The sequence below is a fragment of a genome, unplaced genomic scaffold (assembly GCF_019419815.1).
Source record: "Pyrus x bretschneideri cultivar Hongxiangsu unplaced genomic scaffold, Pyrus_bretschneideri_v1 Contig7, whole genome shotgun sequence".
Taxonomy (NCBI): domain Eukaryota; kingdom Viridiplantae; phylum Streptophyta; class Magnoliopsida; order Rosales; family Rosaceae; genus Pyrus; species Pyrus x bretschneideri.
Genome location: NW_025999809.1, coordinates 2,245,587 through 2,273,329, shown reverse-complemented (window position 1 = coordinate 2,273,329; position 27,743 = coordinate 2,245,587). Strand labels below are relative to the sequence as shown.

The 27,743-nt window shown below is 36.6% G+C and overlaps 2 protein-coding genes and 1 long non-coding RNA gene across 4 annotated transcripts; 1 reads left to right on the top strand and 2 right to left on the bottom strand.

Moving 5' to 3' along the window:
• Positions 1-1,874: 1,874 nt before the first annotated feature.
• LOC103936678 (disease resistance protein RPV1-like) lies at positions 1,875-6,939 on the bottom strand. Of its 2 annotated transcripts, none has more exons than XM_048573730.1 (5): positions 6,896-6,939; positions 6,045-6,547; positions 4,850-5,948; positions 4,356-4,661; positions 1,875-4,261 (listed from the first exon to the last, which is right to left on the bottom strand). In XM_048573730.1, exons 2-5 carry the CDS (start codon positions 6,542-6,544, stop codon positions 2,270-2,272), a joined length of 3,897 nt encoding a protein of 1,298 aa, XP_048429687.1. In that variant the 5' UTR covers positions 6,545-6,547; positions 6,896-6,939; the 3' UTR covers positions 1,875-2,269. The 2 variants fall into 2 exon arrangements, with proteins under 2 accessions (XP_048429687.1, XP_048429686.1); XM_048573729.1 differs by lacking the exon at positions 6,896-6,939 and adding an exon at positions 6,635-6,882.
• Positions 6,940-13,130: 6,191 nt separating this feature from the next.
• Positions 13,131-15,344, top strand: LOC125472390. The gene is made up of 3 exons (XR_007254341.1): positions 13,131-13,594; positions 13,689-13,952; positions 15,000-15,344. It is a non-coding gene; the product is annotated as an uncharacterized LOC125472390 (long non-coding RNA).
• A 4,027-nt stretch (positions 15,345-19,371) lies between these two features.
• Positions 19,372-27,178, bottom strand: LOC103936677 (disease resistance protein RUN1-like). Its single transcript, XM_048573721.1, has 7 exons — positions 27,117-27,178; positions 26,748-26,817; positions 24,638-25,268; positions 22,112-23,222; positions 21,579-21,908; positions 20,469-21,479; positions 19,372-20,364 (listed from the first exon to the last, which is right to left on the bottom strand). The coding sequence occupies exons 3-7, from the start codon at positions 25,258-25,260 to the stop codon at positions 19,744-19,746; spliced, it is 3,696 nt and encodes a 1,231-aa protein (XP_048429678.1). The 5' UTR covers positions 25,261-25,268; positions 26,748-26,817; positions 27,117-27,178; the 3' UTR covers positions 19,372-19,743.
• Between the last annotated feature and the right edge of the window lie 565 nt (positions 27,179-27,743).

Below are 27,743 nucleotides of genomic sequence, written 5' to 3'. Positions count from 1 at the left end.
CAAATATTTGAAGAGCTAAAGGAATACCTCCAGCATAATCTACTACTCCTGCAGACAACTCTGCATATTCTGAACTAGGACAATTGTTTTTGAAGGCATGAAAATGAAATAGCTGCAGAGCGTCATCTGGTTTTAATCCCCCAACCCTATATATCTTATCATCTTCAACAGTTTTCCTAAGCACGCTCCGATGTCTACTATTTATAATGATTCTACTAACCTCCAGCTAGATGATCTATTTGCCTTGAATCAATCACATCATCAAAAACAATGAGGACCTTTGTGCGGCTGAGCCGTTCTCAAACAAAAGTTGATCCAATGGACAAATCGTTTTCCATTAGTATGTCCCTAAAAAGTGTTTTTTTCCAAGAGATCTCGTCCATCTGCTTGTTCTGATCTCTCCCTTACATTTTTGAGTAAACAAGCAGTGTCGAATTAGAAGAAAGTCCGTGAAATACAGACTCAGCAAGGGGTGGTCTTGCCAACACCACCCATAGCCCAAATTCCTACAGTGGAAACAACAAGTGAATCATTAAGGCATAATAAAAATTCAACTTCCTCAATATGGCTTTCAATTCCAACCAGGTCGTTCAAACCAAATGACGATTTGCGAATCAATTTGGTCCAAATATCGTCGACAACTGTCTTAACTAGATCGGCCTCAGTCCTGCATATATGATCATCAAGGACATACAATAGTTAGATCCCTAAATGAAACTTGTATGAATCAAATGGTCACAAGTAGAATTGATACAAGTTATACAGAATTAGTTACCCATTTTTGTTTGAATAATCAAACCCAGAAAGATTGGCTACAGTCATCAAAGCTTTCCTCCACTTGCGCACCTTGTCCATACTGTCCTTAAAAACGGTTTTCAAGTTGAGCAAATGCATCTCCGTAACTTCCCTTTTGTTTTTGTACATCAGAGGGATTGATGTCGTAGAAAATGGGTATAACCAACTGCCCATATTTTTCCTCGCATTCAAGTATATGGCAAAGTTCAATCAAACACCATGAGGAAGACGTAAATGATCACTGAAAGCTTGGACTTCTCGATTGCTTCTGGCAGGGCAGGTTCAATTTCGTCTCCTCTCTCAAGTTTGTAATCTATGTAGTTTTCAATTTTCTTGCGAAGTAAGGCATCATGACGATGGCTGGTAAAAGTAAGGCGGGTGTCCTCACCTCTGAAACTAATAAACACATCATACTTCTCGCGATGAGAGGGTCTCGATAAAGGAGGAGAAGAAGAAGATGAAGCCATATCTCCCTATCCACAACCAGCACACCTACAAGTCAAAACATGCAAATTGGCTGTATATGAATGAGAAATGAGTGATTTTTCGACAAATAATTTATGCAACAGCAAAAGTCAGTTGGATTACCTCCGGAGTCCAGACCAAGATAGAAGTTGCAAAATATTACGACCAAAACAACCTAATTAAGAAGCCGTTGAACTGATCACGACGAAATTCAGCATGAGAGCTAGAAAGCAGTTGCAGAGATCCCTTTATGTTTTAACAATTGTAGTTGACTATTTGCACAAGAACAATGTAGGAAAATCACCAGACGTTAACAACCAAAAAAATTAAACTTAAAACTAAAATTAAAAAAAATAGAAAGGAAACTTCCAAGGAATCAAGCCATCCAACTCTTTACTATCTGGTGGCAACTCAACAAAAATGCACAAATTTAAAATTATCATGACAACATAACGAGGCCCCTTTCACGCGGTTTTCAAACATTTATCTCTTGTTTTTCTCTTAATCTCCACATAGGCATCATATGTAAAAAAAATTCAAAAGGAGATGTGACCCATGATCATCTTCTTTTAACAAAGAATAAACAAATTGAATTGAAGTGTGAATTGTGAAACTTCTTCTAACAAAAAATCCAATTAATATACTATTTGGTATTTCAACTAATTCCGTGAAATGTTTGATGTAGAATACGTACCTTAAATCCTATTACAATCGAATTTCGGATGGAATTGATTTGTTTTATTTCTTTTGGTACATGGGAGGGCAGAAGGCATAAAACAAGAAAGACTACCACAGTTTTTAAGTTAGACTACCAAGTCTACAATAGTTTTTTCTCTACGATCGAGCATAGTTGATCTTGCACCTCAAGTTTAGTTCTCTTTCGGCTACTGGTCATCCCCTTGTTTCTTGTAAGGGCTCAAAGTATCACTTCCGCTTGCTTCAGACTCATCACAACTTCTCAGACGTTTAGTATCTTCTGCTACTCTTAGCTCCGTCAAGCGACATCAGATTACTTAGTATCATCGGCATACAACAGGCGGACTCCACACCTTTTTATCTTCACCGTGCATGAGTTAAGTGGTATGTCATGATGATCTATTGGGTAGAACTCAACAGATGCCTCAGTGACACCATTGTGAAGAGCAGTAGAGCATTGTGCTCCCCCCACAAGGTCAAATGTATTATACCACACAAACACGTGGTCCGAATTGAAATTGTAGCCGTTGCTTTCTTCACCTTGGGTTTCACCCCACAGCCGATCACACAAACGACAGCTATATTCATGGCTTTTACCACAATTCCCTTTGAGTGTGGATTTACATCCGAACTCCAATCCTTGTTCAACATTATAGTTGTCAAATTCAACCAGAAGAGAGAAAACGAAACCCAAGAAGTCTGACCCAAAACAATTCGGAGGAAGACTGATATTTATCGAAGATCCCTCATTTTGAGCTCCGAACTGATTAGGAATTTCATTTCCCGGACATACAATGGTAACTAAAGAATTTCCATCCGATGATTCCACATTGTGTGATGCCGTCATTTGCATAATTCGAAGATGAGCGTCATCCATTATGCTGTTCCACGCATTCTCATCCAATTTCAAGCAACCAGAAAATATAAGTTTATCGGGGATCCTTCCATAAACTCCATGTTCGTAATCATCACAACCTTGTACAAGCTGAGTCCTTAAACTTGACACTTTCTCCAGAGAAGTGCAACCATGTGCTTCCAGCCAACGTACCCCTGGGAGCTCAGGTAAAGATTGAAGGCTTTTGCAATTATTTAACAACAGGCAAGACAGCCGAGAAGCTTGTTTGATGCTTGCTGGTATCCACTTAACCATGGTTCCTCTTAGATCTAATCCACGTAATGAGGTTAAGCAAACGAGGCGATCAGGGATTTCTAATATACCAGAATAACTGAGAGTTGCTTCTTCCAAATCGTTCAAGCCAAATGAGGATGAAGGCAATTTTTTAAGTTTAGAACAGCCATCAAAACTAAGAGTTCTAAGACAGTTTAAATTGTAGATGCTGCTTGGGACAAACTCAAGCTTCTTGCACAGACGGAGATCTAATGTTTCAAGCCCAATTAGATTTTCGATTGATGAGGGCAGCTCTTTAACTGCTGTCCTTCTTAAACTAAGAAACTCTAGACGTTCCATAGGCTCCAAGATTTCAGGGAAATAGCTGAATCTACAGCACTCTTTCAGGTTGAGCTTCCAAAGGGATTTCAACTTACAAATGCTCTTCGGGAGACTCACCAACCTTTGGCAATTTTTCAAGTCAATGATTAGGAGACGAGAGAGATATTCGATTGATGAAGGTAGCTCTTTAACTGCTGTTCCCTTTAATGAAAGAAACTTCAGATGTTCCATAGGCTCCAAAATTTCTGGGAAGCATTCAAATTTAGAGCAACCAGTGAGATCAAGTCCCTCAAGACATTTCAACTTACATATGCTTGTAGGGAGACTGACGAGACTTTTGCAATCTTTCAGTCCAATTTCAGTAAGACCAAAGAGACACTCAATTGATGAAGGCAATGTTTCTATTGCTGTCCCATTCAAAAATAACTCTTGTATATCCCTAGGAAGCTCCGAAACCTTGCAAAGTGATGAGCAGCCCTCTATACTAAACCGAAAGGGGAATTTCAGTTTGCAACTGCAGCTTGGAAGATTCTCAAGGTCTTTACAAAATTCGATATCCAGGTGAGAAAGATTTTCGTTTGACCAAACTGATGAAGGCAATTCCTTTATTGCAGTCTCTGACAAATATAAGGTTTTAATGCTGATTGGCAACTCTGGAAGATATTTGAGATTCGAGCATCCTCTCAGCCCAAGAAAACTAAGTTTGTCAAGATATTGAAAATACGAAGGAATTTCAACCAAACTTTTACAGCAACCAAGATTTATATGTTCAATTTTTCGACTCAGAGAGAGATCTGGAATTTCAGTCAGGCGTTTGGAGAAGCTAAAATTGATCACTTTTAAATTCGCAAGTTTCTGTAGAAAGAAAAGAGGAATGACAAAAATGCATAACAAAGCCAAATAATTTCCACACTAAGTTTTTGACAAGAACTAAAATAAGAATATATACCTGGCCTTTACTCCAAAGCTGTTCGACTTGACTGTGGGCCATTTGAATGTTAACGAGATTTTGTGGAGAAAAATTTGATGGAAAATATTTCAAAGGGTATCCCTCCCAGTGAAGATAACTAAGTGTATCGGGAAGAGACTGAAGACCTTCAGGAAGGTACAATTTGCTGCACTTATTGTCCAAGCTAGAAGAATTATAGATCTCCAGTACTCTCAGATTATACATCTTTTTGAAGGCTGCGGGATTCAAGTGTAGCTCTTTAATCTTAGACATATTAAAGAATATGCATTCAACCATTGCAGTTCCCTGACAAACAAAAGACCAGAAGTATAAACGAGGATGCGGTAGACAACAAAATATTCTGAATACTAAACTTGTGGACATCTTACATATTTTTAATCATAAATGAATTACTTCTTGGTGTCTTTCATAGAATTCAAGATTTTTTTTTTTTTTTTATATAGAAAAAGAAAATGAATGCATTTGGCTCTTACTGTATTATTCTTCAATACATGAGAGACATCCTCCTCAATGAATAACCTACTGCGTTTTCCGGGCTCCTCAATACATTGCTCACGAACCATTTCCAGTCCCATTTCTTGTAGTAAATCATGCATTTCTAGGCAGTTCATCTCTGAAATTGAAATGAGAGACTTATCAATGAGAACTTTAATACCTCCCGCAAAAAAACCACGAATATCTAACATTTCTTTTGCAAGACATATATCCATCCCTTTGTAAAAACATGCTATATCAAGAAATATCTCCTTTGCATTTTTTTCTAAACCATCGTAACTTAGTCTCAACACATTCTGAATTTTACGGTTGGGAAACTTTTTCAACTCGTTCAATTGATCTTCCCAGTCTTGTTTGCTCTCGCAGTGAAGGAATAAGGAGCCCAAAATTATAAGAGCTAGCGGTATGCCTCCAGCATAATCGACCACCATTCTTGACAACTCTGCATAATATGACCCCATAGAGTCATTTTTAAAAGCGTGCAAATGAAAGAGCTGAAGAGCTTCATCACAGCTTAATCCCTCAACCTTGAATATCTTGTCAGCATCAGCCATTTTCTTAAGTAGTCGTCTGTCTCTAGTTGTTATAATGATTCGACTTCCTCGACCAAACCGAATATCATCACCAACTAGAAGTTCCAATTGGCTTGAATCATTCACATCGTCAAGAACAATGAGTACCGTTGTACGACTGAGCCTTTCTCGAACAAAACTTCGTCCTATAGATGGAGTGTCAATATTTAGATCTTTTTCGTTTAGTATCTCACGAAGAAGTACATTCCGCAAGTGCTTTAGTCCATGTCTTTCTGACTCCTCCCTCACATTTGGAAGAAAACATGAAGCCTCAAATTTAGAAGTGAGTCGGTGAAAAACAGCTTCAGCAAGGGTGGTCTTGCCAATACCACCCATTCCCCAAATACCCACAGTGCAAACATTTGGTGAATCAATGCATAATAATGATTCAATTTGCTCAATTTGGATTTCAATTCCGACCAGGCCCTTTAAGTTGCTTGACGATTTGTGATTCAATTTGCTCAAAACATCTTGGGCAACTTTCTCAACAAAACCGGCCTCTGTCCTGGAAAATATGATTGTGCAGCACAAACAGTATGTATTTAGTATGCCTTAACAATTCTTGTAGTAGAAACTGATACAAGTTTAGAAGGTTAGTTACCCTGTTTTGTTTGAGGCATCAAACCCAGAGATATCGGCTGCAACCGTCAAAGCAGCCCTCCACTTGAGCACCTTGTCCATACTGTCCTTGAAACGTTGTTCAAGTTGAGCAAATGCATCTCCATAACTCCCCTGCTGTTTTCGTACATGGGATGGATCTATGTTGTAAAAAATGGGCACAACAATCTGTCCGTATCTATCCTTGCATTCTAGTATATGCGCAAGTTCCTCCAAACACCATGTGGAAGAAGCATAGTTTTTCGAGAAAATGACGACCGAAAGCTTTGATTTTTCGATTGCTTCTAGAAGGTTAGGTGCAATTTTATCCCCACTCTCAAGCTTGTAATCAATGTATGTCTCAATTTTCTTCCGAACTAAAGCGGCATAGAGATGGCTGGTGAAAGTATCGCGGGTGTCAACACCTCTGAAACTAAGAAACACATCATATTTTTCTTGACAGGCGACATCCGAATCAGAAGAAGAATCAGCCATCTTATTCATAAACTGCAAACCCACAAGTCAAAGCATCATACTTTCCCCATAACCAATCTCATTTTTGCCAAATTCATACATAATACATATTGATTTTACCATCTTTTCTTTTCAATTACTGAAATAAATTACAACGAAGATCCTCTCCGGATCTTAAACCAGAAATTTGCCATCTTCTTTACTATATTAAAGATGCAACAAGAGATTGTGTTGTCATAGATAACTGTCGGAGGGTAAATAAAAAGTCAAAAATTGCAGGGAGATTAAATGCTAAGTAAGAAACAAATGAAATTAAGGAAGGATGAACTGCACCTCAGCCTCAGGAAATTATTAACAAGTTGAAAGTTGCAGAGGGATTACCTTGATTTCCACTTTCCGGGAAGAGGAGAAGTCTTGTAGTTTGGATGGCTTGCTCACTCATCCTACACCAAACAACCCGTAACTTGAATGGGTCGGGTCGGGTCCCAACTAAATGATATAGTGAAAAGACGTTTTTTTTTTTTTTTTTTTTTTGGAAGAGACAATACTGTAATATTAAGTGGTATGGTGAAACGAGTTGTGACATGTAGCCAAACTCCATCCTCGTCAATGTCGTCATCATGCATCACCATCGCGACTTCATTACGTCGTCGTTAAAAGTCTGGAAGCCCCCCTCTCAGATATTGAGGGGTCAGAGTAATTCTAATTTAGTATTTCTTATCAACTTTACAAATTTATTTTTCCCTCTAATTGTTTTCTTGGCCTATATTTGTTATTTTGGAAGTAGTTTCGAAATGTGATGTATAAGGGCTAGTTTGGCAAGTGTTTTTAAATAAATGAAAGCATTTTTAAAGAAAATGTTTTTGGATTTCAAAAGTACTAATTATGTGTTTTTTGATGGAAGCACGTCAAATGCTTTTCCAGAATTAACTTGTATTTTTATTAAATATTTGGTTTCAAAATCATTTTATTTAAAAACTTTTTCAATTGCTTAAAAACTCTTGCCAAACAAGCCCCAAATAACATCCACCCACAACTAAAAAGGGAATTTTTGAAAAAAAAATTACGATTTGTTGCTTATCTCTTTCAATCCCCACAAAATGCTAAGATTAGGAGGGGTTAATCCCTTTCATGGCCAATCCCTTGTAATCCCTACAAATGAGAAATTATTTGTCTCCGGCTCTTGGTCTTCCCTCATACCTTGAATTATATGAATTTTGCAATTCAACCGATTCCAATGTATCATACGCACGAAACGAGCAATAAGGAGAGTTTACATTTTAAATGACGAAAATTTGGACAGCATGCATACTAGATATCTAACAGAGAACTGATATCTAGCAATAATGTGCTTTTTGTTGGAAACATTTCAAATGTTTTTCCAGAATTAACTTGTATTTTTACTAAAACTTGGTTTCAAAAATATTTTATCTAAAAGCGTTTTCAGTCGTTTAAAAGCATTTGTCAAACGAGCCCTAAATAATTTCCACACACACAAAAAAGAGTGTTTGAAGAAAAAAATCAAGAATTGTGGTTTATCTTTTTCAATCCCCAGAAAATGCTAGGATTAGGAAGGTTAATTTCCTTCATGGCTAATCCCTTCTAATCCCCCTTCAAATGAGAAATCACTTGGACTCTCGGTCTTCCCTCATACCTTCAATTATATGAATTCTGCAATTCAACAGATTCCAATGTATCATATGCACGAAACGAGTCATAAGGAGAGATTATACATCTAAACTACTATTAATAGAACCTTGGTTGTCAAAATAGTGTAACAATTTATTACATGCATACTAGATATCTAACAGGGAATCGAATATCATTTGTGAGGTACATGACCAAATGGGAATCGAATATCTAACAGATTTTCCTCTGCAAACTAATTAGCTCTTCAATATGCGAATTACAAATATAATTTTCACCAAAATTTTTACAAGTAATTAGATTGAAGCCATTCAACTTCTAACAGAAACCTATCATACTTATCACTCCTATTTCTTATATTTAAAAGAAGAATATCACTTCCACTCCAATATTGCTATAGTAGAATTATTGTGAATATATTAAAGAAGAAAAAAATAAATATACAATAAGCTAGAGGGGACATGAAATAATACCCTAACAAAAAGGTAAAAAACTATTAGAAACAAAAAACAATTAAGACAACTCTTAAGAGAAATGAAAATTTGGAAGTCCTACAAGATTATAGCAAAACCCATAACTGGACACAATGGACAAGAATCTCACCATTGAACCCCAACATGATCAACACCATAGTTTGCCAAACAAACCACCAGCTGATTTCTTTTTCAACAAATGTGAGAAAATAAAATATGCATGGAAGAGAGAATAATACAACAATTTTTCCAATCAACCAATAAACAACAAGGCACCCTGAGAAGATCCATTAGAGAGAAGACGCATAGAGAAAATGCATAGAGTAAAATTCTCTATCTTCCTTACCACACCTCTCATTCCTCGCCTCATCTTCCAAACCCTTCCTCGACCGCCTCTTCAATTCCACCTACTCCACCAATTTCCCCTCTTCCAACGTCGCCCTTCTTCTCTGTTGCAGCCATATCAAAGGCTTTTCTCCTCATCCTCCTTCCTCCATATGTAATACTTGGTGGGTCTATTTTCTGAGCCAAGTCAGAGCTTTCTTCAGCAAAATCATCGATTAGTAGCAATGTGATTAAGAATCAGTATTCTAGTAAGGAATCACAACCAAAATTGAAAAGCTTTAGTATTCTTCAGAAAATCTGAGAAAACTAACCCGTGTTTTAAATAAAGTACTTGATGATGATAATTTAGTCCCACTTGGTGATGTATCGCCTCGAGAAATTGGTTCATGAGTTGATAGTGATTTGTGATAAATTCTATGAATACGCGCATTTGTGTACGTTCTGATTATTTCAGTAGTCACTTTGTGTTGACAAGTTTCTGGGCTTTATATGGGGCTAGATGGAGCCTAACTTTTTGCTACCCAAGAATTGAAATTGCTGGTATTTGATAAAATATGATTTCATTTCATAAGGGAATAATGTTACACTTTTAGTATTTATATACAAGTATCTTGTAACTACTAAGGAAAACAAACACAACAAACTAACAGATTTCTTAACAATTAAGTAATATCTGTAGATGGTGTATTTACAATATTGCCCTTTATATCCCCCCTCAAACTAAACTGAGGGACTTGAAGTCGAAGTTTACCATGGAGGAACATGAATCTTGACTTGGAAAGAGACTTGGCACTAATGTCAGCCACCTGATCTTAAGTACAAATAAAATGCACATAAATCTGTTTTGCCAAGACTTTTCCCCGAATGTGATGATAGTCTATTTCCACATGCTTTGTCCGAGTATGGAAAAATAGGGTTCTTGGCAAGGGATATGGCAGAAATGTTGTCACACCATAGTTGAGGAGAACTAGGCAAGCAATGGCCAATATCAACCAACAGTTTGCATATCTAGGTAATCTCAAACGCAGTGCTGGCAAGAGATCTATACTGGTCCTTTGTGGAAGATCGTGCTATAGTTGGTTGCTTTTTAGCACTCCAACGAATCAACGAATTTCCCAGAAAAACCCAATAACCTCCAGTGATCTTCTATCTAGAGCATAATCGGCCTAATCAGCATCTAAGAAAGCTGTGATGGTGGGAGTGGTGGAACACTTGGAAAAGAACCATAAACCAAGATCAATAGAACCCTTAAGGTACCTTAGGATTCGCTTAACTGCCGGAAAGTGTGAAATTATTGGGTTATGCATGAATTGGCATACAAGGTTGACTGCAAAACTGAAATCTGGTCTTGTCCATGTAAGATATTGAAGAACACCAACTACTGAACGATACTCAGAAATATTTTCAAGTAATGGAGATTCATGATCAAGTTTAGGGATGTTGAGTGGTGTACCGCAAGGTTTGGCCCCAGTCATGTTGGCTTTGGATAACAGGTCCAAGATATATTTGGTCTGAGATATGAATATGCCTGATGATGATCTTTTAACTTCAAGTCCAAGAAAATAATGGAGAGGTCCAAGATCTTTGATTGGAAACATGGAGCTAAGTTGCTGAATCACTTTTTGACAGGCTGCAGAATTGGGACATGTGACCAAAATGTCATAAACATAGAATAGAATGAAAACCACATCTGGAACCTTTTTGATAAATAGAGAACGGTTACTGTTAGAGCCTACAAATCCAAGAGAGTGAAGAGCACCATAAAGCTTCTCATACCAAGTTCTTGGAGATTGTTTTAAACCGTACAAGGATTTATGCAACTGACAGACATGAAATGGCTTAGTTGAATCTTCAAAACTAGGAGCCTGTTGCATGAAAACTGGTTCAGTAAGTATACCATGTAAAAAGGCATTGCCGACATCGAGTTGGTTTAAAAACCAATCATATTAAGCTGCAATAGTGAGTAGAAGCTTAATAGTAACTAGTTTGACTACGGGATTGAAGGTTTCAATGTAGTTTAGACCTTCCTGTTGATTGAATCCTTTCACAACTAGCGGGGCTTTGTACCTGTCTGTAGTTCCATCGAGCTTTCTCTTGATTCGAAAACCCATTTGCATCCTATAATATTCTGTGATCAAGACTTAGGGACAAGAGACCATGTGCCAATGTTGATAAGGGCATTGACTTCTTCTTGCATTGCTTGGCTCCAATGAGAGAACTTTGAAGCTTGAAGGTAAGTTGTAGGTATATAATCCACTGAGAGTTGAGAGGGTAGGAGGTGTTTAGTGGCAGTGAGGGCTTTAGACTTGAAAATGCTAGACTTGGACCTTGTTTACGTTGAATGAGTGTTGATGGGTTGGATAGGGTTGGTGGTGATGGGTTGTGAGATTGCCATTGAAGAGCTTGAAGTTATATTGGTGGAATTGACAGGTGAATTGGTAGGTTGAATAGAGGAAGATGAATGAGGTGAGGTTAAATTGGTATGAACAGGTGCAAGAGAAGAAGTAAATGTAAAGGTAAAGATGGATGAAATGGTTGATCTTGAACTAGTTTTAAATTTGGAGAAGTAGGTGAAGAGGTTGATATATGGTGAAATGGGAAGCTTGATTCATTGAATAGAACGTGCCTGGAGATATGCATTTTGTTGGTTGCAGGATTAAGGCACTTGTAACCCTTATGATTCAAACTGTAGCCTAGGAATACACATGCCTTACTCTTGGGATCCAACTTTGAGGAAAAAAATTGTAGTTTGGTGCTCGATGATACAGAGATTCCCAAGGAGATGATCTTGATGCAGTGGACAATTTGTTAATAAGATAGATTGTTATGTGAAATGCCTCAACCTAGTAGATGTGAGGTACTTTAGAAGCTGCCAAAAGAGTGTGAGCAGTGTCAACTAAATGGCGATGCTTGCATTTTGCATACCCATTTTGCTCAGGGGTGTGGGGGCAAGTGAGTTGATGTTGAATACCATGTGTAGCCAAGAAAGTTGAGAAAGGAGTACTCAAGTACTCTCCACCAGAATCAAACCTTAGAGCAACAATCTTTGTGCACAGAGAGTTTTCAACCAGAGACTTATATTGCATAAAAGTGGACAGTACATCAGAGTTGCATTTCAAAGGATAGAACCAGCAATATCGAGTATAGTCATCCACAAAAATGATAAAGTACTTAAAACCTTAAGAATAAGCTATAGGTGATGGTCTCCAAACGTCTGTGTGAATGTGTTCTAGATGCTTGCTAGTTGTACAATTTTCTAAGACAAAAGGAAGCCTAGAACATTTTCCTAATGCACAATCTAAGCAAAATGACTAATTTATATGAGATAAAACTGAAATACAAGATTGAGAGGCAAGCTTATTGATAATCTTGATAGAGGGGTGACCCAATCGTTGGTGCCAAACATCTCTTGAAAGTGCTTTATGATGACCAATTGTAGAAGAGGAGAAAAGGAATGGATAAAAACTGTGCTAGACAGGTCTTTTAAAACGCATCATCCCCGAATAAAGATCATTCACAGTGAAGTGAGAGAGATAAAGATGCAGAAAATATTGATTATCAATCAAAAATTGATTTACAGAGAGAAAATTATGTTTCAAATCAGGCTCGTATAGGACTTTATTGAGTTTAAAAGCACTAGTAGAAGTATTCAAAACAGTAGAGCCAGAGTGAGTGATGGGCAAACATTTTCCATCACCAATGTACACTTGTTCGAACTAGTTTAAGCTTCCGGATTTTGCAAAGTTGCATAAGAGTTGGTCATGTGTGAGGTGGCATCGGAGTCCATAATCCAAGTAGGATTTGAAGATAAGGCGTTGGCAACCATTGCTGAATTAGAGGGTTTTCCACCATAGGCTGGAGCAGAGAGAGCACTCTAGGTCAAGTAACTGGTGGTGGTGAGCTTGATTGGCACCATGGATCCAATGTTTTGGATCGTGATTGAGGCAGAGATTGAAGAATTAGGGTTTGGAGGTGCAGTTGGAAGAGGATGAACTGGAGACGCCAATTCAGAGGAAGGAGATGCAGAGGTTGCCATTGGCAAAGATTGATGATTGAAGATCGAAGAACTCAAACACGATTGAAGAATCAATCAAGAGATCAGAGAACAAGATCGCAAAAAGAAGCGAGAAGGTTTGGATTGAAGGGAGTGAAGTCGTGAGAACAAAAGGCCAGTGATACCATATTTGATAAAATATGATTTCATTTCATAAGGAAATAATGTTACACTTTTAGTATTTATAGACTAGTATCTTGTAACTACTAAGGAAAACAAATACAACAAACTAACAGATTTCTTAACCACTAAGTAATATCTTTAGATGGTGTAGTTACAATATTGCCCTTTATAGCTAGCCCATGTGGTGGATGTAATCCCATTTTCCAGCCCATTGGGGATGAAATTTTTCGTTAGAGCTACAAATGTGGTAGCTTCAAGGAGGATAAAGCCTCCATTGGGAATGCTCTTACAAACTTACAATGGCCATAAGACTAGAAGAGTTTGTTTCTTAGAAAACCTCAGCTTATGTAAGCCAACATGACGTGCATATTCCAGAGATCAGCGCGAGGGAAACATTTGATTTCTCTGCGTGTTGTCAAGTTGCAGGAAGCCGAGCTGGTAAGCATTCTTGCCTTGCCTGCAATAGAAGAGTGAGTTCAGATATTGTAACCTATCACATTGGTTGTCATTTATGTTTTTTTGGTGCATACAGGGATAATTATGGAAGTCAGTAAAAGGGAAAAGCAGACAGGAACATGCTGCTATAGTGTTCGGAATGGGTTATGTCACAAACTCTTTTATTATTCATGTCAAAAAGGGGAAGGTTTGCACCTTTACTCAAACAAATGCCTTCTAAATTTTGTTTCTCTTTAAAGGGAGGCTTGATTGATTGGGATTCTTTGAACCACAACTCCATTGTCAATAGCGCAAGAGGATATGGTGCTAGAGTTCGTGTTTTCGAAGTTCCAACAGAGTGGTAAGTTAGTTAAAATCTCTCTCTATTTCTCTCCTATTGCATGTGGGTTTTCCCCCTTTCCCCTTTTCTCTTTCTGTTGGTCTAATTTCGGGCAAAGTTGTTGAATTTTGGTTGAATTGGAATGTGGGTTGAATTGGTTTTCCTTTCGTTTGTTTGTTGATGATTTGTAATGTGAAGCTTGAAAGGTTTTCAATTTGATTTTGGTTGGATTGGCATGTGGGTTAATTGGGTTTGTCTTAGAGTTTCTACGTTAAGTTCTTCAATTCCTTTATTTTTCACTTTGCCTTTTTTCTAATGATTTTTACGTATAAATTTGCAGTAAAAGCCATGGATTTGATTGTTAAGCCCTCACTCACTCTCTACGAATTGATCTAGACAAAGCCAGAAGACGAATGCTAAATTCAACGTTGTTCAAGTCGGAATATTGATGAATGCCTAAACTTTCGTACTTCAACGGATTCATTATTCTTATTTGGTCATAAATTTTTGTATTGAGCCCATTTCCTCTACTCCTGTTTTTCTAGGATTTAGGCTTTTGTCATTTAGGCATACTTGTCTTATAATTGGCATTACTTGCCAAATGGAAAGGGTCTGCAATCTGTCTGTCTTCCTTTTTTTGTTTTGTGTGAGTTGAATTCAACATTTTCATTTTTCTCACCTGTTCTTTTTCTGTGAGCTGAATATTTAGTAGAAGATGGAATTCTATGCGCTTGCTCCTATTGCGCACGTGTCGGTCGTCGAAGAAAGGGAAGGGTTTTCCATTTGCTTCCCAGAAATCTCTCCAGTTCTCTGTTTCAGAAACTAGAGACTACAATATCGCCTTGCTCAAAAACCACGAACCCAGTATAAATCTCTTCAGTACTCTCTCCCAGAAACCACGAATAACAACGTTCTCTTCCTCAACAAAAGCTAATCCGGTCCTGATTCGAAGAAAATTTTAAACCCAGAAAAGGTTGGGTTTCCTGGTGAGTTTTCCGGCCAATTTGGGTCCGTTAATTTTGCGATTGCAGTTTATTTTTGGGAATTGATTGATGGTTTTGGTTTCAGGAGTGGGCTGCGTCTGATCTCTGGTTTGAATTAACCTTGCCGTTTTCGTTATTAGCACAGTGAAAGGTCGGTATTTCTAACACTTTTGTTTCCTTTTTTGTGTATGTTGGTGCATGTTTCCTCTCCCGTTTTCTTTCTTAGAAAGCTAAACCACCGTTGCTCTCAAGTTGTCTCTCGCCGATCTCCTCTTCTTTGCACCTCCTCCGAAACACCTCTGTTAAAATTCAACCCCAATTGTATTTTCTCTCTCATTCTCCGCATTTCAGAAGATTTCAGTTTTTCGCCTTTGTAAGCGATATGTCTCTGAAAGCACCATAATTTTGTGTTTAATTTTGCTTGTTGTGTTTTGAATTTGAATTGGTAGCCTGATCTTCCAGTGGATTTACAACATCCGAATTTGCATTTGTGTATGTAAGGACCACAATCCATCCAAATTCTGCATTTTTCCAATAAATTGTGAGAAAAATGAATTATGAGGAAATTATGAGAGATCGTGTCAGGCTTTGGCCATGAAATTCCCCGTACAGGTGATTAATCATTTCCCAATTTGGTTGATGAGAAAGTAATTGAAAAAGATGTTTTTTTTTTTTTTGTTTATTTGTTGGTTGATTTGCGTATGGAGTATGGAGTATGGACTATGTATTAATTTATATTTTTTGGGGAATTTTGTATACAGAGGTCGTTACTGGCTGAGATTACTGTGAGTTCAACATTTGTTTTTCTTATGATTTCTAGGCTTTTTGATTAAAAATGTTAGCTTCAATACCTTGGTATATGATCGAGTACAAGATTGAGGTAATGACACCAATAGAATCTGGGATTATAGTAACTAACTCTTACTTCGTTCTTTATCATAGCATTATAGATTCGAATTGGATTTGGTGCTGTTGTCAGTTGAATTTTTTTATATGTATAGATATAAAATATTTATTACCTGTGTAAAATATAATTGGATGATAATTCGGCGTTGGGTCGTTGTATATCATGCTTCTGTTGCTCATCACCTATGGGAACCCTATCACTCCGAGGGCACAAGACAGATAATTTTTTCATTCAGTTTTTATCTGGGTATTTTTTGTGGCTGCCATTGTGTGATGATCCAGGTAAAAAGTTTGATTTTATTTTTTATTTTTACAGGCTATAGTTAATGTTGACGCTTTGCTGAAGAAGTATGGGGCTGACATTACGGTTATGGGTATGTTTACTGATGAAAATTGATCGCTCTGTTTTTATATTATTTTTTACAGTGTCGAAACCAGGCATTATATATAGAGTTTTTACCGATCTAACAAGTTGTTGGTAATTTGCAGTTTTCAAGACTGGTGCTTCAAATTGTGCCTTCAGGATCAGCTTATGCAAAGTTTGTGAAATACCAAGGTCATTATTTTGTCAGTATATAAATTCATACTCTTGCTGGCTTCTAGGCCTACTATTTGAATTTCTATCATAAGTTCTGTGTTTACTTTTTTTCATTCGAGTAAACACATGACCATATGATTTAAAATGCAAAGAGAGACGATGAACTGTTTTTGATATTTTATTTCTCTTGGTGGGTTTAGATTTGGGCCTTTTTAAGTTGGATTCATGAGTTTTGCTTAAGATATGATTTTTGGGTTATGAATGATCTGCCAATGCTAAAGTTTGCATTTTTTTGCGTGGTTGGAATCATGGGTTTTGATTAAGCTTTCAGGTAATGGCATTTCCAAAAAGTAAAATTTTGCATCTTTATTTAAGGCTTTTAAGCTAAGAATTCAGCTTTTGGGTTGCCTTGAGATCAGGATTTATAGAAACGCTTTTCAGATTCTGGGAAGGTCTATTGGTTGGGCTGATAGCGTGTCTAAAATTTCTGTTCTGTTATTAAGCTTTGTGATCGTGTATGTATTGGTTGTTTTGTTTCTTCAACTTGTGTGATTAAAAGGGACCCTTTTGAAATTATGTGAAAATCTATATTCTGGATGAATCTAATTAGTTAAATTTGTAATGTTTAAGTTATGTTAGAAATCTAATTGCTGAAATTTGAGTCTTTTTCTAAGTTAAGCATTTAGTTACTGAATTGCTTGAAATTAGTATTTAAAGAATTTTTTTTTGTAGAGCAGGTGTTTTAGCCCAATTTGCTAAAAAAATTGTTTATTTTTAAGTTAATTATGTATGAATTACTTGGAAATGTTCATATGAATTTGGTATGAACTTCAATAGAACTTATATCTGCATGTTGAATTTGGTGAAAACAGAACCCAACAATTCCACTTCAGTTGTTATTTCTTAATGAAAGAAACTAATACAATAGTTAAGGGTCCCTTTGGGACCCGATTCTGTGCGGGTTAGAATTATTTCCTTAAACTATAGGTACCAAAATGTTCGGGAGATCTACTAAGAAGAGGAAAGTGAGTGAAATGGGAATGACATCGACGTTGATGATGAGGATGACTACTGTGCAACGAGTCAATCTGAAAGTGAGTGAAACGGGAATGACATCGACGTTGTCTGGAGAAAAGTTTTGCTCCAGACATTCCCAAATAGCTTGGGATGTGGCAAGACCAACAATCTGAGAGAGAACAGGTTCCGTAAAAGTCGCACGAAGTAAATTGGGTAACTTGAATCATGTCTTGTTCCTTCGAGCCGTTGTTATGTTTCTTGGACTTCCGTTCAATTCGGTTGGGTGGATTGGAACTGAGTTCTGTTTGGATTCCGTTGAGTGATGGTCCGGAATCCCCTTTGGAGCCTTGGTCCGTTGTGCAGTCCAAAATCCCCTTTTCCAAAGATGTAGTCTTCAACTGAATTGTGTTGCTCTAGCCTTGCGTTTCGACTTGTTGTATGTGTTATTGATGATGTGATGGTTGACATTATTGATTGATGTGATTGTGGAATGACGTTGGATATGAGTGGAGTTATCATGAGTATTTTAGTTGATTAATGTTTCTAGAGATTAATATGTTCTTTGTTAACTCTTAAATAGGTTACTCGCTATGAAACGCGAATTTATGTGGGAAACGTGAGGAATTTATGTGAGGGTTGAAGTGGGATATGTTAATCGTCATGTGGGATCGTCATGTGGGATTGTTATGTTGGATACCATGGTTATTGTTATGACTAGACTTGTTGATAAATGTGGCTAGAGAATGGTATTATACATCGTTGGTTCTTTGAAATGATATATGTTGTGAATTGCGGTATCATGTTGTGACATAATGGCCTATATATTGATGGAGGGGAAATCATGATTTTCAGATGGGTTGTTATGTAACCCTGAGTCTAGTATTTTCATGCTTGTCAAGTTCTATTGACTGATTGAGAAATGTTATACCTTTCGACTTAATCGGACTGTGTTATATGTCAATTATTGTGCATGACGAACTACGAATGGCTTGATCCCTGTCTAGGGTACGTAGGCAGTCTAACAGGGAGGTTAGATGCAGCCATAAAGCATACGAAAATAACTATGTGGTTCGATTATTGGGTTGTGCTTGGCCATATCCCGGAGGTGGGATATGATAGATACGGATTTTTGTTGACGCCACGTGTCAATTCTGGACGTATGTCGGGATTGGGGCGTGACAATATTGGTTGTTTTGTTTCTTCAAATTGTGTGATTAAAAGAGACCCTTTTGAAATTATGTGAAAATCTATATTCTGGATGAATCTAATTAGTTAAATTTGTAATGTTTAAGTTATGTTAGAAATCTAATTGCTGAAATTTGAGTCTTTTTCTAAGTTAAGCATTTAGTTACTGAATTGCTTGAAATCAGTATTTAAAGAATTTTTTTTGTAGAGCAGGTGTTTTAGCCCAATTTGCTAAAAAAATTGTTTATTTTTAAGTTAATTATGTATGAATTACTTGGAAATGTTCATATGAATTTGGTATAAACTTCAATAGAACTTATATCTGCATGTTGAATTTGGTGAAAACAGAACCCAACAATTCCACTTCAGTTGTTATTTCTTAATGAAAGAAACTAATACAATAGTTAAGGGTCCCTTTGGGACCCGATTCTGTGCGGGTTAGAATTATTTCCTTAAAATATAGGTACCAAAATGTTCGGGAGATCTACTAAGAAGAGGAAAGTGAGTGAAATGGGAATGACATCGACGTTGATGATGAGGATGACTACTGTGCAACGAGTCAATCTGAAAGTGAGTGAAACGGGAATGACATCGACGGTGTCTGGAGAAAAGTTTTGCTCCAGACATTCCCAAATAGCTTGGGATGTGGCAAGACCAACAATCTGAGAGAGAACAGGTTCCGTAAAAGTCGCACGAAGTAAAGGTTTGACTTGACCTTCCCATGGAAGGTAGTTGGTATGTGTTTGTTTGACAGAAACAAGGGTGGCAATGTTTGGAGTAGGAGGAAGAGAAGAAGAGGAAGAAGCAGCCATGAGGGAAAGCACTAGGGATTCCAAGATCGAAAATTACTCAAATGTACATGAGTACAATATTTATACATGAACTGTCCTCATAACCATCGTAGATTACTTACAACATAAATGACAAACGAATTACATAACGGAAAGTGGATAAAAAGAACTTGTAACAAAATAAAGTACAAAGAAATTGCAGAACGAAAAGCGGTTACAAAGAACTCATTCAATAGACGATTAAGAGGGCAACTCCCTAGCAGCTTCCATTTGCTTCCTCTGACTCATCACTTCCACTTTCGTCCTCGGAGTCATCGCTTCCACTTGCTTACTCGGATTCATCGCTTCCACTTTCTTCATCAAGAGCCATCTCTTCCACTTGCTTCCTCAGATTAGTTGTTTCCACTGGCTTCAGGATCAACACTCCCACTTGCTGCAGACTCATCTTGTTCTTGTCGCGAAATGACATCAAATTTTAATTTCTCTGCATCTTCGGCATACAACAGGCATATTCCACAATTTTCAACCGTATAGTTGTACCGGAAAGGCTTCGTTTCGAAGTGAACAGAGACCTCAGTGACACGACAGTAAAAATCCGAGGACCATTCTGCTCCCTCTTCATATTCAAGGTCTTTATACAATACGAACACGTGCTTTGACTCTAAATTGCAACCATCACTACCATCACCCATGCACGGGACAAAGACAGGACAATCGATTCCATGACTTTCACCCTCTTCGGTTTTGAAATTGTACTTGCACTCAAACTGCATACCTGATAGATCTTGACGTCCGGATGCGACAACAGATGGAGCGAATCCCAAGAAACCTTCTCCCGATTGATCTTGGTGTCCGGATGCCACAACAGATACAGCGAATCCCAAGAAACCTTTTCGAAACCAGTTTGCAGGAAGCTTGACATTTATTGAAGCACCCTCATTTTGATGTACGAACCAATTTGGAATTTCGCATCCCGGACATACAATTGTAACTAAGGGCTCAGAAAACTTTTGCTGCAACATTAATTGACATCATGTTACTTAACACAGAGAGACAGAGAGAGAGAGAGAGAGAGAGAGAGAGAGAGAGAGAGAGAGAGAGAGAGAGAGAGACATACGTAATCTTCCTTTTCTTCTTTGAACCTTGAAGACGCAGTTGCCACTCGCATGATTCTAAGCTGTGCATCAACCATTATGCTGCTTCTTGCATCAGCATCATAACCCAACCTTCCGCAATTATAAAAGTGAAGTCGCTCTTGAAGCAATTGATATCTATTCCAACATTGCGTAATTGCAGTCATTGAACTTGAAACTGTCATCAGTGACTTGCACCCATCTGCTTGAAGAAGACTTAGCACTGGGAGCTCTGGTAAAGATTCAAGGCTCATGCACTCGATTAAGAAGAGGAAAGACAGCTGAGGAGCTTGTTTGATGGTTGAGGGTACGCTCCGAATTTTGGTTCGATTCAGATTAATACTCAATAATGAGGTTGAGCAAATGAGATCCTCAGGGATTTGTAAAATTCCGCTATCACCGAGGTCTAGTTCTTCAAGAGAAAGCAAACCAACTGAGCCAGTCGGTTGAGGAAAATTTTGAAGTTTCCAACAGTCATTAAAGCTGAGAGTTTTAAGATTTGTTAAGTTGTAGATGCTGCTTGGGACAACTTTAAGTTTCTTGCACCGACCAAGATCCAATGTTTGAAGGCCAACTAGATTTCCAACCGACTGGGGAAGCTCTTCAACTGCTGTCCCTTCTAAACGAAGAAACTCCAGGTGTTCCATTGGCTCCAATATTTCAGGGAATTTGTAAAATCTAGTGCAACCTGTGAGATTAAGTCGCTTAAGAGATTTCAACTTACAAATGCTCGACGGCAACTCCTTTATGCCACTGCCTCTTAAACGTAAGATTTCAATGTTGCCTGGCATGTCTGGAAGATACTCGAGACTCTTGCACCATGAAAGATCAAGATAAGTAAGCTTGTCAAGATCTTTAAAATACGAAGGGATTTCAACCAAACTTTCACATCCGCAAAGATCTATGTGCTCAATATTTGGACTCCCCAAGAAGTTTGGAAGTGCAGTTAGACATTTGGAATAACGAAGTTTGATCACTTTTAAGTTCATAAGATTCTGTAACAAATTAAAGACAAACGGTAAGAATTAACAACTTAATCTGAATAAGTTCTACACACTAGTATCTTTCACAAAATCTATAATAAACACATATACCTGGCCTCCATTCCAAAGTTGCGTGACTTGGCTGTCCGGCATATGAAGCTCAACAAGATTTTCAGGAGAAAATTTTGGGGACAAAGTTTTCAAAGGATATCCCTTCCAGGAAAGATAACGAAGAGAGTTGGGAAGAGAGAGAGAGAGGTTTAATTTGCAGTACTCTCTAGAACTGTCAGCATTTTGCCACATAGAATCTTTCAAGCACAAGCTAGAATTATCAACATTGAGCAATCTCAGATTATACATATTTTCGAAGTCTGCACGATCCAAGTTTTGCTCTCCAATGCTGGACTCGTTAAAGAATATGGCTTGAACCTTTTCCGTACCCTGACAATAAACAACAAAGCATAAATGTGAACACATTAACATGCAACAAAATTCAATCAAAACTACATTTGTAGGAATATGACTTATTTATTGTAATTGAGTTTTCTCTAGTTGTCTTCTCATAGGAAGTACACGGTGTCATATTCATCTCTTTCTTTTCTTTATTGTTTAAAAGGAAAAGTGAATGCAATTGTGGCTCTTACCGTGTCATTTTTCAATACATGATAGACATGCTCAGCAATGAACAGCCTACTCCGTCGTCCAGGCTCTTCAATACATTGTTCGAGAACAATTGCCCGACCCGTTTCTTGTACCAAATCATGCATATCTATGGTTTCCCATTCCGAATTAATCGATATGAGAGACCGATCACGGAGAACTCTAATTCCATCTGCCGCACATAAACCACCATGCATTTGGCCAAAACTTGCCATTTTTTTTACATCTTCAATATGATACCCTTTATAAAAGCATGCTATATCAAGAAATATCTCCTGCTCATGTCTTCCTAATCTATTATAGCTTAATCTGAACGTATTTTGAATTTCTTCATTGGGATAATTTTTCAGTTTTCTCAATACATCTTCACACTCGTCTATGCTCTGACATGGAAAGAATAAGGAACCCAAAATTTCAAGAGCCAGTGGAATGCCTCCAGCATATTCTACCACCCTTTCCGACAACTCCATATATTCTGCTGTAGGAGGGTTATCGTTGAAAGCATGAAGTTGAAAGAGCCGAAGAGCGTCATCAGTTTTTAATTTCTCAACCTCATATATATATTTTTTATCACTAACAGCTTTCAAGAGTACGCTCAATTCTCTACTTGTTACAATGATTCTACTTCCATCGCCGTACTGAAGATTATCTGCAGCTATATCTTTTATTTGCCTTGAGTCAGTAACATCATCAAAAACAATGAGAACCTTTGTACGGCTGAGCCTTTCTCGAACAAAAGTTGAATCTATGGAGAGATTTTCTTCCTTTAAGATCTCTTTAAGAAGTGCCTTTTGCAATTGATCGATTCCATCTCTTTGCTCTGATTTCTCCCTAACATTGTAAAGAAAACAACAAGCTTCGAAGTTAGAAGAGAGTATCTTGAACATAGCCCTGGCAAGGGTGGTTTTTCCAATACCTCCCATACCCCAAATGCCTACAGTGCAAACATCTAGCGAATCATTAATGCTCAATAATGATTCAACTTGCTCGATGCGGCTTGTCATTCCAACCAAGCCCTTTAAATCATATGCGGTTTCACGTTTCAATTTAGTTGAAATATCTTCCACAACTTCTTCAATGAAATCAGCATCCGTCCTGCAAAATATGAATATGAATGACAATCAATATATGGTAAGTATTACCTTCGCTAGTCTATAAGAATTGTTTAAATCAGATAGTCATAAATAGAAATTAGTTTTTACTAAAGCCCAATTTAAAAACAATGTACACGCACAGTGTATTGACGTTTTTGCCTCTATTTCATAGTTTAACTTTTTTTTTTTTTTTTCATTTTGCACAGGAAAATTACTAATATGCCCTTTGGCCCCGCCGTTATCGATTTGGCCGACGTGTGGGTCATTTGATATTGCTTTCTTCCGGTGTCGTTCCCTCCTTTGGATGAGAGATTTTTCAATGTAATCGGTATATAGGGTGGTACACCACGTTTTATTATTCAAATAATGAGATATGTGTGCTAAAAAGTTAATAACTTCAAAAATAAAATTTTTCACCATTTTTATTAAAACACATAATGTACCACTTGTATTCAGTAAGGTATACACAAAGACTATAGGATTAGTGTAAGAGAGTTTTAATGAAACACTTTTGGTATTGTTTGCTATAGGATTAGTATAAGGTATACACAAGGGCTATAGGATTAGTACAATGAAGCATTGGAGGAAAAAAAAAAATAGGGTAAATTGTTTTTTTTCATTTGAATAACAGTTTGCTTGATGATGAGGCGATTCATTTCCCAAGAAAAAAGATGATTTTGTATGGGGTTTTCAGTAAGGTATACACAATGTCTATAGTATTAGTATAATGAAGCATTGGAGGGAAACAAATAGTGTAAATTTTTCATGGTGTATAAGATAATTTGATGAATCGGTCATGGTTTAGAATTTTATCAAATAGCTTTATATTTGTATTGACTATGGATAAGTTACATCAGAATTTTGTCAAATAGTATTATATTTGCATTGACTATGGATAAGGTACAATCTGCCTCATTTCCCAAAAAGCAATATTTTCATGGCACTTTGGTCAGATAGATATCAAAATAGTTGTTTGCTTGAGCTGCTTGGCAGAAGCTTTCCAGGTCTCTCAACTCCTTTTCAGGCGGAGAAAATTGAGTTTTTGTTAGGTTTTGACTGTTAAGCACGAGTAATGTTGTCCTAACAAAAGCTTTCTTTGGAGGGAAACAAATGAAAAAGGTTTTGAGACTCCCATATTTGAGATATGTATTGGTTTGGAAGATTATACTTTGTTCGTAAATTTGAATCTTTTAAGCACTTTGTTGGATACAAATGGTTGTAGTAATATTTTCAAAATATTTACCATATTAGTGGAATTTATATGTTAACCAACTTTTGTTGTAACCCATAACATCGCGCGGTACCTGCTAGTTAAAGTCTATCTAATCAATATCCATTCCTATAAGAATAAAAAAATAAAAATTGAAAAGAAATAGTCACAAATAGAAATTGACACCAAGTTGCAAAGTATGTTACCCTTTTTTGTTTGAATAATCAGACCCACATAAACCGGTTGCTTCCACCAAAGCAGCTTTCCACTCGATCACCTTATCCATACCGTCCTTGAAACGATTTTCAAGTTCAGCAAATGCATCTGCATAACTCCCCTTTTGTTTTCGCACATCTGATGGACTGATGTCGTAAAAAATGGGTACAACCATCTGGCCATTTTTCTTTTTGCATTTGAGTATATGCGCAAGTTCAATCAAGCACCATGTGGAAGACGCATAGTTTTTGGAGAAAATGATCACCGAAAGCCTTGATTTCTCTATTGCTTCTAGGAGGGTGGGTCCAATTTCATCTCCTCTCTTCAGCCTGTAGTCTATGTAGGTTTCAATTTTCTTGCGAAGTAAGGCAGCATGAAGATGGCTGGTAAAATTTTTGCGGGTGTCCTCGCCTCTGAAACTAATAAACACATCATACTTTTCTCGAAGAAGGGGCATATCAACATCATCATCGTTATCATCAACAGCAGCATCAGCAGCACCAGAAGAAGAAGTCGAGGAAGAAAATGTCAATGATCTGCAGTACATGTACAACAGAGTCCCAATGGCGATGAGGATGATGTTGAAAACTTGAAAGAACCCAATCAACTCCATCCCTCTATCTGTTAGAGAAGAGAATGAAGCAATCAAAGCGAGAGTATTTGATTACAGAGAGCAGAAAGAGAATCTGAACTATTCTTGCATTTGAGACTATATCAGATTTTAGTACAGAAAAATTGAAATTGTACTAGTTCTTGTTGAGTATGTGCATAAAGTTACAAACACACCAGCTGAGGACAAAAATTAAAAATTTGGAGAGACAGGAACTAGTCACCTAGGCTACAAGTATTTGATAATGCTACAACATTAAAATTTTCTTTCAGATATGCTTAATTAAAAGAAAATTTTGTCCAAAACACACTCTGTAAGGCATCTTTCAATAAATTATACGTACAAACGACAATCCAAAAAAACCATAAAAAATAAAAAGACGAAATTGCTTAAGCATAATCGGCGTTGAAATTGTTTGCATTCAAACGGAAGCAAACGTTACAATATATCCTAGTTGAGGGCTTTAACAAATAAAGGTGAAATTAAGAATGAATGTCCCACCTCCTCCTCTATGCGAGGGAGTGCCCGGTGCTACTGGACAATTTCTACTCTATACAAACAAATCTAATCTGTACATTGTTTTTTAAAGCCTTGGGTCCACATTTATATTCAAATGTTAAATTCAGTAATATGTCCCAAATCAAATTTGGCCGATAATTAACATAATACTAGATAATAATATTCGTGCGTTGCTGCAGGATTAAAAATTATGTAGATAATTATGTTTGAAAAGTCATCGAAGTTGAATCTAGTGTAATGAGTACATGGATAACCTTTGAATAGTGTTAAAGTTGAACGAATAAATGCATTGATAACTTTGTAAAAGTGCTTAAATTGTAGGTAATAGATTTTGAATTTAGGATTGATAAAGGCAAAAAATGGTAGAAGAGGAAAGTCAAATTTCCAATCAATTATGTAAAAGCATTAGAGACAGATTATAGGTAGATATTGAATATATTGATCTGCAACTAATTGATTATGTAAAGAAAGTTATTGCATGATTGAAATAATAGTATAATATCTTAAAACAAAAGTGACAATAGATGAAATTAATAAATTGCAATCGTTTTAATAAGAACAGCGGTTTGAGAATTTTGAATATAACTGGCTCTACACCCTCTTTTTGGTTGGTGACCATAATTGACAAAGAGATTATATTCATTGTCATTGTTTTGTTTCTGCTTTACAACATCGTTTGTTAATGCATTTATGGATCTTTTAGACATATTGCAAACAAATTTTTATGACCAATTTAAAATCCAACAACTCAAACAAATTGGGAAAAAGGAAAAAAATTAACAAAGATGCAACACACATATTAAAATAACACATATAACATTAAATGCAAACAAACTACTAAAATTAAAATTTCAATTTGAGTATAATAAAACCTAAACAGAATATGAAACTTTCTTCTACTTGTAAAAAATAAAATTAAACCAAATGGTTTAAATTTGAACTCAATAATTTTAGAGGTTTAACTCACTTACCTTTTGTGTAGAGAATCTTGCAACGCAAACAAAACCAACTTGATGTTAAATAATGCCACGTTCTCAAACCCAGTGGAAAACCAACATAAATATTATTGAACAATAAATTTATTAAACTATGAAGTAACAAAATTGTTAACCACCACCAAAGATGTTTTAACCTATAAAAGAAAAAAAAAAAAAAAGTTGAACCGCACTACAAAAGACATAAACGGAAATACAAATTTAACACAGAATGACATTTGATATACCAAAAAATTTTAAAGAATGATACAAATACCAAGACACATTTATATATATGTATAAACAATTATCAATATAATTAAAAAAAATTCTAAATTCTAAATTTGACATTACTTGTCAGCTCACCCTTTTTTTTTTCTTTTCAATTTCAGCAAAGGCACTTTGTAGCTTATATAAATTGTTGTGGCACTAATCTGCAATATAAAACGTTGTCATAAATAAGATGTACAAAACAATAACACTATAACAATTTTTTTTTTTCATTCAACACAATGGCAACAAACACACACACACACACACATATATATAAACATTTATCAAAATGATTAACAGAAATTTGTAAATTCCAAACTTAACGCTACTTAGTAGCCGGACTCACCCTTTCTTTTTCAATCTCAAAAAGAGCACTCTGTAGCTATATAAATTGCTCTGACGATGATCTGCAATAGAAAATATAGTTACAAATCAGAAACACAAAGGACCAATATTACAATGATTTTGTTTTTCATTCAAAGCACTAATAACTGAGAAAGCTCTATTTCTAAGAAACATTAAAAAAAATTACAAAGCGCACTCACTTTAAAATAAGAAATCACTATCTAGGCACATAATTTTTCTTCCTCTTTATTCTTAAGCTCTGTTTCTAAGAAAGATTAAAAAAATTACAAAGAACGCACACTTTAAACTAAGAAATCTCTATCCAGGCACATAATTTATCTTCCTCTTTATTTTTCCCCCTTCTTTTAACCAATA